This window comes from Microcaecilia unicolor, chromosome 6 (assembly GCF_901765095.1).
Source record: "Microcaecilia unicolor chromosome 6, aMicUni1.1, whole genome shotgun sequence".
NCBI classification, from domain to species: domain Eukaryota; kingdom Metazoa; phylum Chordata; class Amphibia; order Gymnophiona; family Siphonopidae; genus Microcaecilia; species Microcaecilia unicolor.
Genome location: NC_044036.1, coordinates 291,988,185 through 292,001,028, shown reverse-complemented (window position 1 = coordinate 292,001,028; position 12,844 = coordinate 291,988,185). Strand labels below are relative to the sequence as shown.

Below are 12,844 nucleotides of genomic sequence, written 5' to 3'. Positions count from 1 at the left end.
AGCTACCTGTAATGCCTGTAAAGAACCCCCTGTAATGCCTATAAGCAGACCATTGCAGTAATCTAACAAAGGACAAACTACTGATTGAACAATCTTATAAAAATTATCCACTGTAACAAATAGTTTAATACGTCTCACAATCTTGAGCTTATAAAAAGCCTTGAAGATCATAATCTGAATATGTTTCTTCATAGACAATGTTGTATCAAATTGTACTCCCAAATTCCTGATCTCATTAAGTACTGGATTATCAACTGTGTTCATACTAAATACTGTAGGATAATCCATACTAATAGTACCAGCCAACAAAAGGATTTGAGTTTTAGAAATATTAAGTTTTAAACAATTATCTTCCATTCAAACATGAGCAATAGGCAATTACAGCAGTAAAAATATTCAAATAACAATACAGTATACTACTTACAATGTCAACACAATACGTAATAGAACATTTTAATTGACAGCGTAGGGTATAAGCAAAGATGGAATATATAGGTAAGAGTGTAAGAGGAGTTAGAAATAAGGTGACTAATTTAAAGAAAGGTGCACATGAGGTCAGAGAGATGGTTAACATAAAGGTAAGAGAGTAAGAGGAGAATTTAGAGAATAAGGTGACAATTTAAAGAAAGGTGCACATCTTTATTAGACGATGCTAAAGCTGGTTTTGATAAAGGAACTAAGTTTTTGTTGGTTACTTTAGATATTTTTGCAGCCTTTGACATTATCAATCATGACATTTTGCTAAACCAGTTACAATCTATAGGATTGGCTGGTACTGTATTATTATGGTTTTGTTCTTATTTATCTGATAGGAAGTTCTGTGTATTCAACAAATTGGAAAACTCAGAGTTTGTAGCCTGTTCGAGAGGTGTTCCCCAGGGCTCTTACCTATCTGCAGTATTATTCAATCCTTTCCTTATACCATTATGCATGTTGAAATGCTTTGGTGTACAATATGTGTTGACATTGTAAGTAGTATACTATGCTGTACTTTGTATTGTTATTTGAATATTTTTACTGCTGTAATTGCCTATTGCTCATGCTTGATCTATTCTTACTGTACACCATCTTGAGTGAATTCCTTCAAAAAGGCAGTAAATAAATAAATATTAGCAATGCCTCTGTATCATGACCTCTTCTAAATCCAAATTGATGTTGATCTAAGATTCCCTGCTGTTGGAGGAAACTAATTGCTGAAACACAGCACGTGCAAAGATAGGCCTGCTATTTCAGCAGCACGATATAGCCAGTTATCTGCTAAGTGCTGACTGGGAATATTTAGTGGGAGATAGCTGGCTATCTCCCACTGAATAATTGCGGGTAGCTGGTTAATTTAACCAGCTGGTTAAATAGCACTGAATATTGGGCAGCTAGGGAATGTGTACTCACAAGCTGAGTATTTTTTTTTAACCTCTGGAAGTCCTGGAGATTGAACATTGGGCATCACTGACATGGGGAACTCAAAGAGAAGGACCTAAAGAAACGGCAAAAAAGTTAATTTTAGAAAAGATGGTCACTGAGTGATGATGGGTGTTGCTGCTCTGCAGTATTTCTCAATAGCGGAGGGATAGAAATTCTTCCTGCCTGGCTCAGCCTCTTCTGTTTTTCATAAAACAGCTTGTGTGGAGTCTGGCACACTAGATAATAGCTTATCCTCCTCAGGTAGGATGCCAGGAGCTGATGTTCTGGGTACACAAAGGACATTATTATAAGGAAGGAGCAGGGCCGAGCAAGTTATGCAGGCAACCAGAGCATCAGTCACAGCTTCTGAAATGAATGATTACCAGTCTGGAGGTTCTTTAGCTTATTTCCTGGAAGTTAATCTTAAATAAGAGAAGGATCTCAGGCTCAGGAATTCTCTGAAGCTCTGGAGAAATATCTTTGGCTCTGGCTGAGACATCCCTATTCAAAGCCTCTAAGTATCTTGGATTTATCCATGTCCCCTATAAGATGTGCAGCAGGAAGGAATGTCCTTAGTTATAGAGCTATGTACCTGGTTACAGACCTGTAGTTACCTGAATACAGTCATGTGGTTCTGGTGTTACAAGCCATAGCTGAGGCCTTGTCATAGGACAAACTCAGCAAGTTCTGGCTCTTAGAAGCTAATCTGTAATGTATCAAGTGAGTCCACTGAAGAGGTTTCATCTACAATTTGGCTGCTGACCTGTATTTTTCTATGATAATTATTTGTAATTATTAAATTTTTTTTGTTACATTTGTACCCCGCGCTTTCCCACTCATGGCAGGCTCAATGCGGCTTACATGGGGCAATGGAGGGTTAAGTGACTTGCCCAGAGTCACAAGGAGCTGCCTGTGCCGGGAATCAAACTCAGTTCCTCAGTTCCCCAGGACCAAAGTCCACCACCCTAACCACTAGGCCACTCCTCTACTCTGTGCCTGATTATTTTGCTGATTTGGTAGCTGAGAGCCTGATTTGATCGGTAGTTTGTTTCCCTTAAAGGAAAAGAAGGGAACATTGTCCAGTCCCCTGAATTAATCTTTTATCCTGAGTTTTGAATAACAAGATATACTGAAATGTGAGATAAGCTATGCAGTGTCTGTGTGACTAGTTTTCTTTTATCTTATCAAAAGAAATATGGATCTGAAGTTACGAGGCACTGGTTTTTTTCATGCACTGTTGTGCTTTTCTTTAGATATACATGTGGAGATGGATTTTAGAAAGCCTATGCAAATGAGACATCCAAGTTGGGATATCTAAAGTTTGTTAGTACTTAATAACAAGGATCTGCCAATGTAGAGCTTGTTCTAAACTACATGGTGAAATAGACATTTATGCACTGGTTATATGTGGCAGGAGCATCCATTTTAAAATGATAAATTTCTAAAATATGAATAGGCCAACATGGACACATAAATGTTTGTGAGAAAATAAACGTTTGTGTCACCATTTTAGAGAAATACAAGCTAATTTTTTCCAAAGCTGTAACAGAGCCCAGTATCTCTTTTGGGTTTGCTTCCCTGTGTTTCTGGGTGTGAATATGGAGAATATTTTCTCATGATACTGAACATGGAGGGTGCTTCCCTGTTCTTCTTTGGATGAATATGGAGGATACTTCCCTGAGACACTGGAGGTGAATATGGAGGATATTTCCATGTGGTTCTGGTTGTGAATATGAAAATAGTTCCCTGTGATACTGGATGTGAATATGGAGGACATTTTCCTCTGATACTGTAGCTGAACATGGAGGATATTTCCCTGCAGTTCTGGGGGTGAATATGAGATTAGTGTCCTGTGATACTAAAGGTTTAATACAGAGGATGCTTCCTTTGTTTCTCAGGTTGAATATGGAGGCTACTTCTCAGTGATTTTGAGGTGAATATAGAGGATATTTCCTTCTGGTTCTGGAAGTGAATATGGAGTGAATTTGAAGGATGCTGCCCTGTAGTGCTGGAGTTGGATATGGAGGGTGGTCCTCTGTAGCTTAGGAAATGTATTTGGAAGTTGTCCCCTGGTTGCATTCAGGGGGGTGGATATGGAGGATAGTCCTCTATGGCTCAAGGGATGGGTGTGAAAGATGTCCCCTTGTAGTATTGGCAGGGGGAGGAGGGAGGGGAGAGTTTGGCAATGACAAGTGCTCCTCTATGGCTGTAGTAGAGCAGGTGGATATGGATATGGAGGATGTTTCACTGTTGTTCTGGAGGTGAGTGTGGTACATGCTCTCCAGTAGCATTGCGAGTGCTCCTCTGTGGCTCTGGGGGTCGGTATGGACAGAGTTGCCTGTAGCTTTGGAGGTGGGTATGGAGGGTGCCCCTCTTTTTCTGGAGTGAATATTGAAGGTGCTCCATTGTAGCCTTGGGAGAGGATATGAATGGTGCCTTCTAATAGCTCTGGATGCTGAGTTTAGTTCTCTGCATTTCTGGGGTTCTTGTGACTACCAATGAATAATTTGCATAGATGAGTAACTTCACATTTTGCTTCTGCCTCAGATGACAGCCGGAGTCTGAACCACAGTGTAACCAAGAGGAAAAAGAGGAGAAACCGGACCACCTTCAACAGCAGCCAACTCCAGGCTCTGGAGAGGGTCTTTGAGAGGACACACTATCCTGATGCCTTTGTCCGAGAGGAGCTGGCACGAAGGGTGAACCTCAGTGAGGCTCGAGTACAGGTGAGAGCTCTACTTCATGTCAGACCTGGCTTTCTGTCCCTCATCCTTTGCCTTATGTGGTCTCCACAGAGAAACTCAAGCATAGTCTGTTATTGAGACGGACATGGGGGAGCCACTGCTTGCCCCGGGATTGGTACTTGTGACCTAGATTGGCCACTGTTGGAAGCAGGATACTGAGCTAGATGGATCATTGGTTTGACCCAGTATACCTATTCTTATGTTCATATGGACAAATAAAGTTAAAAATAACTGCACACAATTTGGGTTTGGTTCATTGTCCTAGATCAGAGAATCAAGAATTGGTATCAACTCATTCTCATCTCCCACTGCCTGTGAAAGTTTGTGCAAATTATTTGCAGCAAAAATTTACCTGAATTCATGGAATTTACTTATTCATTCCACCCTGCTCACCTGTAGATTATGTCTTGCAGTTGCACTTCCAGTCTCTACAGACAGTTGCTGGGTGCTGCCTGTAAGATCACATGATGTTCCGGTTGCATGTTTATCATACATGCTACTGTACAATCACACTTCTGTGGCTAATATGTTTTGTCTTATACTAGGTTTGGTTTCAGAACCGAAGAGCCAAGTTCCGACGGAATGAAAGAGCCATACTAGCCAGCCGCTCTGTGTCTCTGCTTAAATCCTACAGTCAGGAGGCAGCCATTGAGCAGCCAATGGCCCCAAGGGACTACAGCTCTGAGTCCAGACTATGCACCCTGGAGCTCCAGCCCCTCCTACAGGTAGCACAGCAGTAACCTGGTTGGGAAAAGGGACCCAGCATTGCACTGTGAATTAGAGATCTCCTGTTCTGGAGCTTGATGGAGCCTAAATAGTTGGAACCGTTCTCTGAATGTGGGACTGTTATCATAGTTGAAATCATAAAGACAGAGCTATGGCTAAGTGGATGCAGAGTACTTAATCTGCAAAAAAAAAAAAAGAAAAAAACATTTAAAAGAAAGAAACCCATGTATTCCACATCTTTAGAAATGTTTCTCTTCTTTGCCTCAAGTGATACAAGCCTGGTCCTTGATTCCAGCCCCACTGATGGTGCTCTCCGGACCACAGGTGTAGCCACGGGTGGGCCTGGACGGGCCCAGGCCCAGCCACTTTTGCTCCAGCCCCGCCCAGCCTCTTCTGCCCGCTCTCCCCATCCACATGATCTGCTCACTTTTACTGCCCTGAAGCGCCGTTCTCTCTCCAGCAGCACCGGCGATTCCCATAGCCAGCCTTCTGCCAGCGTGCGTCTTAGGGGCCTCTTCTCAGGCACGTCCCGCCTACTCTACAACTTCCTGCATCCCACCTTTGCGGAAAACAGGAAGTTGCAGAGTAGGCGGGATGCGCCTGAGAAGAGGCTCCGACGACGTGCGGTGGCAGAGGGCTGGCTATGGGAATCGCCGGTGCTGGAGGGAGAACGGTGCTTCAGATCAGTAAAACTGACCAGAACTGACCATGTGCAGGGGGCTGTAGCCGGGGAGGGGGGGTAGCGGGTGGAGAGGAAATGCGAGGCCTGTGCCCACCTAGTCCACCTCCAGGCCCATCTAAAAATTAAACTCTGGCTACGCTACTGCTCTGGACCAGATAGCATATGACTGTACTTTGGGACTCTCCCACTGCCTGTTAGTAAGAGAAGCAAGGGGAGCTTAAGAGAATCACATGCATAGTCTACATGTATTCTCAGAAACTGGGTGGTGAGAAACCTGCTACACTTTGCCTCTGTAGGGATTCTGGGTGTGCATGGCAGACAGTACATAAAAGCCTTCTGAAATGTCTGCTTTATCTGATTCAGTCTCAAAAGGGATAGTAGAAACTTCCAGAAATTTCCTAGAATTGTAGTTACTGTGTAGGTCTCATTTTGGGGATGATTGTTAAAGTGATTTTTGTGTCACTATTGCAGACCAGAGTGTTTCCCAGAAAATGTTTTGTTAATACCCTCTTCCTCTCTCTACCTTCTCAGTACTGTGTCAGGCACTGGCCCCCCAACCATAGGGGTGAATATGGCCAATAGCATTGCCAGCTTACATCTCAAAGCCAAAGAGTTTACCTTGCACCAGAACCAGGTGCCCACAGTGAACTGACAATAACTGGACTCATGCAGACCCAAGAAATGAACTGCCCCAGGAACGTCATGTGATCCAGAATCAGAGGCAGACAGAAGAGCCACAGACCATCTGTCCAGCTCATGTCCAAGTACTTCCTTCTCCCTCTCTCACCCTGCTTCTCTTATCCCTTTCTTCCCCTCTTCTCTCTGATCTGTGTCCCTGCTCCTTCTGCACCTTCCTCCCCCTCCTTTCACCCTTTCCTGTCTTGTGCCATCCTCCCCTTCTGTAGCCCTGCTGTCTCCTCATTATCCTCTCCTCTCACTTTGTTCTCCCTACCTGCTCCCTCTTTCCTTTCCTCTCATGCTCTTCTTGTCTGATCTCTCTCCCTCTTCTTCTGATCCTCCATTTCTCTCTTCTCACCATGTTTCCATCTCTCCTCTCACCTGGCTCACATTTGATCCCTCTCTCTTCCCCTCATGTCCCCTTTCCATGCTTTTCTTTCATCTTGTCAACTCTTTTCTCTGATACTGTCTGGGGGACATCTCTTTTACATTTACCTTTGCGCTGAGCTGTTATGTTGTAGAGGAGGGTGTATGGTACTTTTTAAAAGTATTTTCCTTCTTTTTTTTGAGATAGACTTGTAACATTCCTGAGCGCTCTTTCTTTATTCAGTGGAAACAGTCCAGCTGGTGGCAAACAACGCACCAAGGTGCTTTGGATGAGATGCCACAATAACCTCATCTGAGACACTTGAACCTCCCCTAAGGACATTGAAAATGACCTCTGCCCTTTCCTGTAGATATGGGGCTTGGCAAAAGTTTATCACTTTCCTGAATATAAATAAGTGACAATTATTTTTATATAAACTGAATTCATTATCACAGTTGTTCATCAGATTGTTGATTTATTTCTGAAGATTTTTTATAAAGGAGACCTGCCTTTCTTGGGCTGTAGATTATGTAATGCACCATCGATGTTAGTTTGCAGCCCAGTTCCAGTTTGTAAAGATTTTCTATTCCAGCTGACTTGATGCCCTTGATAGGAGAAGAAAACAGCTGGTCCAAGTCTCCCAGATCTTCCTGACTTTCTCTCCTAATTCCTATTGGATATCCTGAACAAGGGCAGAAGGGCCACAAGGTCACAGCAGCAAAGGAGAGGAGCAAGAGACTGGAGGACTGTCACTAGAGCTGCTGTGGGGTCAGGATCAGAAGCTGCAGAGGGGCTCCTTCCCCCAGTGCCAGGCACTTTCTCTGTGGGCATTGTGAGATAGAGGTGCTGAGAGAGGAGCCAACGGTGGAGACACTGGGAAGAAGGTGACAAGTTTTAGACATTGGTCTGAACCTGATTCCTGAAGAGCAACGGTGAAGAATTAGCCTGGCCCTAGCCCTGTGTGTGAAGACTCTTCTTTTGAATGTCAGACTTTATCTGAAATCTCTTCCCCTATTTCATAAACCAAACACTGTTTTCTGTAGAACCCAAATAGAGCAGCCTGAGGGCTTCTTCTCATTGGTGGTTGTTCCTGAAATGTCTATTTTATAAAAACAGCTTTTGTGAACTTCTTGAGAAATAAATATTTTTTGTCCAGTAATCTGAATCCTGGCCCATTGGATGCAGCATCTAAGGGATACTTTAAACTCCACTCACCATAGGCCATCTTCTTTGTTCATCTTTTGATATAATTTTGTGTTTTCTGATTCACTATTTCAGCTTTCATTGCTTCTTACTCTTTTTTTCCTTTATACATTCTCAAAGAGCAGAAGGTGAGACAGCCAAGACTCAGGCAGTGAGAGCAGAGATAGACAGGACACCAGCAGTAGGAACAAAGACAGCCAGGATGTCACCAGTGAGTGCAGAGACAGCCAGAATCCTGGAAGTGGGAAAAGAAACTGGCAGGACCTCAGCAGTGGGAGCAGAGACAGGCAGGAATAATCACTGTAACACAGTAGAAGACAGCAGAAAAAACACATGACATCCAGTTTGCCCAGTTATTCCTGTTCATGCTGCAGGGATCTATCCCAGCTGCCAGCGGCAGAAAGCTGGGCACTTGTAGGTTATCATTTCTTATCCTAGCCAGTTGTCTTCCCAGGTAGAAGAGTGTACAAGACTCAGGCTTAACCCAACAGCCAACTGCCCTCCTGTCTTCTGCTCTCGTCCCCAGTGTATGCTTGTAAATTGTGGAATATAGCCAAGGAAATTAAATTAAAGTAACTGCATTTTACCACCAAACTTTGAAACAATCTAAAACAGCTGCGAAAACAAAATATCCAGCCATTTCTGTGCCCAGTAGCCTTGCTGAAACTGACCTAGCCATGCTATGGCTGCAGTATTGGGGGATTTGGTATACCACCTTTGTTTGGTACATCCAAAGTAGTTTACATATACATTATATGTAGGTCCTGTTCAGTCCCTAGGGGACTCACAATCTAAGTTGTTTTTTTGTTTTGTTTTTTTGCATCTGGGGTAATGCAGGATTGAGTGACTTGCCCAGGGTCACAAGGAGTCACAGGTGGGAATCAAAACCAGCTCCTTAGGTTCCCAGCCTACTGCATTAACTATTAGACTACTCTCCCACAATGCTGGCTTGTACCTCTTTTGGTGTGTCCTTGATGGAGTGAAAGGTGGATTGTTACATTAACACAACCTCACAACCATGTGCCTGTTATTGTCCACTGAGAATTGCTAAGATCATGTAGAATATAAGTATTTTAAATAGACTATAGCTCCAAACAAGGGCCATGGATCCACCCACTCCATCTCAGTCCTGGAGCCACCCACAAAACCCAGCCATTTTTCATGTCACCTTTTTCCTGCTAGATATCCTCTGCGCTTCTCCCAGGTTTTCTTTCATTCTGTTATTGCTTCCGCTGAGAGGTGGTTCCATGCATCCATCACAAGGCTGCCAACTGGATCCAGATTCACAAGATGGGGTTGATCCATTCTTGAGTTTACCCCATTGCATGCAGGGACTTCTAGTTCTGATTTCCCCTTTGCATTCACAGCATGCACTGGGGCAAACCCAGGACTGGATCAACCCTAACCTGCAAATCTGGATCCAGCTGGCAGCTTTAATCCATCACTATTCCATGGAAAATCCATAATGATGTTACTCCTGAATCTTCTTCCATAGAGTGTCAGCTCTATGACAGTCAGGACTTGCATAGCAGCATGTACTGAGACAGGAAAGACACAGGCACTGAGAGCAGAGAGAGTGGGTGAGACAGTGAACCTGGTTGGTGGCAAGCTGTATCAGTGTCAAAACCCTATTATGCTATTTTTTTAATTTATTTATTGCACTTGTATCCCACATTTTCCCACCTATTTGCAGGCTCAATGTGGCTTACAAAGATCTGTTATGGCATCACCATTTCAGGGTACAAAAGATACAATTGGTGTTACAAAGATATCAAGGCTAACAAGATGATCTAATCAAGCAGATATGGGAAGACAGTCAAAATAAGGGAAGATGTGGTGATGTATTGTAGTTAATTATGGATTCTCGTGGTAGGCTTTTTTAAAGAGATAGGTTTTCAACGATTTGCGAAAGTTAGTTATTTTGTTAATCGTTTTCAAGTGAGTTGGTAGGGCATTCCACAACTGCGTGCTCATGTAGGAAAAGCTTGATGCATGTGTTACTCGGTATATTAATCCTTTCATGTGGAATAACAGGGAGTTCCCCCCCCCCCCTGGAAACATCTGAAGAGCTACATATCATCAATCTATGTTTAGAACAGCCTCCTTGATTAAGTCATAAAAGGAAAATGGCTGTAAGTTCTGCTCACATGCTATTATCCCACAGAACCTGAACAATTCCTCAGGACATCCAAACCCAGTCATGTTACTACATATGACACAGGCTCTAAGTATGTGCTAGAGTCCAGGGAGCCACCTCCCTCCCTGTTGCAGACCCACTGGAAAAGGGTGGGGAAGGTGGGGGTCAGAGGAGGTTGGGCTACAAAATCTGATGGTCTGGAAGAGAGAACACAATAATTCTGCAGAGAGAGAGAGAGAGAGAGAGAGGGAACATATGGTGCTGAGGAGGGTTGGGGACCCTTATCCTGCCTCACTCCCTTTCCTGGAATCCAATTTATATACAGCTTTTGAAAGTCAGAGAAGACTTTAGCAGGGATTTTGTTAGGAGAATGGAAGTGGTTTGTTTTCTTGGATATTTCCTCAACATATGAATCACGGGGGTGGGATTTAGGATTTGATCCAAGGAGTTTTACTGACCGCAGAGGAATTTTTCTAGGGGACTATTATCTGAGCCAAATACCCAATGTGGCAGAGCTTTGAGGAAGTAATGAGTCTATGACTGCTGTCCACAGATGAAGTATGCAGTCCCAGAGCTGAGAGGTCCCTGTACTGGCTGCACTCCAAGACCCTGTGGCTGTGCTGTGGGTTTGGATAGAGCATTGCCGTCTCTAGGGTCCAGTAACCTACAGCTGGTGACACAGAAGCATAATCCATTCCTTGGGAAATATTTCCCTCTGCTGGTGGCATTAGTAATCTTTCTGTTTTCATTTTTTTCAGCAAGAAGTTTAATCCTTGTGCTTTGGAAATGGGGTTGTGTGGCAGGATGTTAACCTTTTACAATACAGATTCTCAGTCAGAAGAACCATGAAGCAGACTAGGTAGTTAGATAGGGTGACAGTTTTTTTTTTGGGGGGGGGGGGGGTTGAGGGGGGGGGGGGGAAGCAACTGCAGTCGAAGCAAAATAATAGATTCTGACAGCCAAACAAATGGAAAGAATCATTGGCCCATACATTTGCCCCACAGGGAGGATGGGCAGTTTCCAAATTGTCTACCATGATAAGTGGTTTCTGGAAATTCCTTCAGAGTGTGTGTGGTGTGCGTGGCAGGTGTGCACATACATGTATATATATGTGTGTGTGTGTGTTTGTGTGTGTGCATGCATGTGTACATAGTGTGTGTGTATGTGTGTGCACACATGTATGTGTATATTGCATGTGTGTGTGCATTTGTGTGTGGTGTGTGCATGTGTGTGTGAGTACATGCATGGCATGTGTGTGTGTGTTATGCATCATGTGTATATTATGTGCATGTGCAAAACAGCAAAAGTAGAGGCTGACAAATGCGCACACCAATAGGGAGATAATATCAAAAACCAGTTTATTCTGAATATTCATATCAAGGACCCGACACGGTCCGTGTTTCGGCGTCAAAGCGCCTGCCTCAGGGGTCACAATCAACTTTCCGTGGAGGCTTCTCCTGTCTTCTTGGATTTGCATTATGTGCATGTGTACACATGCGTGTATGAGTGCATACATACATGGCATGTGTGTGTGTATGTGTGTGTACATGGCATGAGTGTGTAAGTGTATGTATGCATGACATGTGTGTGTGCACCAGAGATCTAGCAATGGGAACAGAGACATCCAGGACCCCAGCCAGGATAAAGTTTAATATTAAACAGTATGATGTCCAATTATGTGCTGTTTAGAAGGATCTCTAGGAGGGGAGATGTTGGGATGATTATGATTGTGGAATCTAATTATCAAAATCTTGGAGTCCTAAGGGACCTGAAAGTTAATTGAGAGGGGTGTGAGGCTGAAGGTTCACCTATGGTGTCTAATATCTTCTCACCAACCTTGTACTACTTATATTTCAGCTGAGGCTTTAGACCATGCACTTAGATCTTAGTCAGAAGGTGAAGAAGAGACTGTCTTCAGCTAGATCTGAGCTAACAGAGGTCCTACCATGGATGCTAGGGCTGTAAAATCTCAACGGAAGTTCAGCCTAAGAGTAATGCCATTCCAATACAGAGCAGTAATACTGTAAAATGTTGTGCAATGAATAAAGAAGCACATTCAAAGTGGACTTTTTCACACTCTCTGTTTATGGAAAGCACTGTGATTGCCTTATTAGTCAATGAGGATTTTTAAAAATCCAGGTCAACAAACAAGTTGTAAATGAGTCTAATTCAACACATCTGTGACTCAGTTTTAGCTAATGAAGAGAGGATGACGCTCAAAACCCAGTCACAGATGTATTGAATTAGTCATTTACAGCTTGTTTATTGACCTGCATGTCTATGTTGTAGTAAGAAATCTGTATTGAATGAAAGGGGTGTCAGCTCCGCGCTGGTGCACTGCACTCTCTGCCCTGGATAAGGTTACTTCCTGTTCCGGGACAGAGAGAGCAGTGAACCAGCGCGGAGCCGACACACCCCAGCAACGTGCAGTCGGGGCGGATCGGCCCTCCCGCCCGTCCCTCGCTGCAGGTATGCGCTCCGGGGGGGGTGCGCTCCAGCGGGAGGAGGGTGCGCCGTGCTGCACCCAGGGGGGGGGGGTGCGCAGCGGCGACCCGCCCCGGGTGTCAGCTCCCCTCGCTACGGCTCTGGTGAGATCTAATTCCCTGTGTGTAGTATTTTACCCCTTAAAACTCTAAAAATGTGTTTTCTAAGGTGTAAAATCTAGTGTGTTCCTTTTGTAGATGTATGCTAATATAAATTACTTGTTCTCTTTTAACAGATAACTAGACTTTGATCTATTTATTTCTTTGAATTTCCCTTCCAACCAATACCAAACACTTCTATCTACTCCAGCTAATTGGTGAGTGGATCCAGTGGCCTACCAAGGGCTGTGTGAATAGTGTGGCTGCACAGGGTACAAACATGGAGGGGGACAAAAATTGCTCCCAGTCCGCTGTCTCCTCATA

At 43.8% G+C, this 12,844-nt stretch overlaps 1 protein-coding gene across 1 annotated transcript in view; it reads left to right on the top strand.

The window, feature by feature from the left end:
- PRRX2 (paired related homeobox 2) overlaps positions 1-6,519 on the top strand; it is a 36,370-nt gene extending 29,851 nt beyond the window's left edge. Inside the window, 4 exon segments of the mRNA XM_030206840.1 lie at positions 3,949-4,127; positions 4,691-4,834; positions 4,836-4,870; positions 6,085-6,519. Of these exon segments, the coding sequence (XP_030062700.1) occupies positions 3,949-4,127; positions 4,691-4,834; positions 4,836-4,870; positions 6,085-6,205 (479 nt within the window). The 3' untranslated portion in view covers positions 6,206-6,519.
- Positions 6,520-12,844: the final 6,325 nt, after the last annotated feature.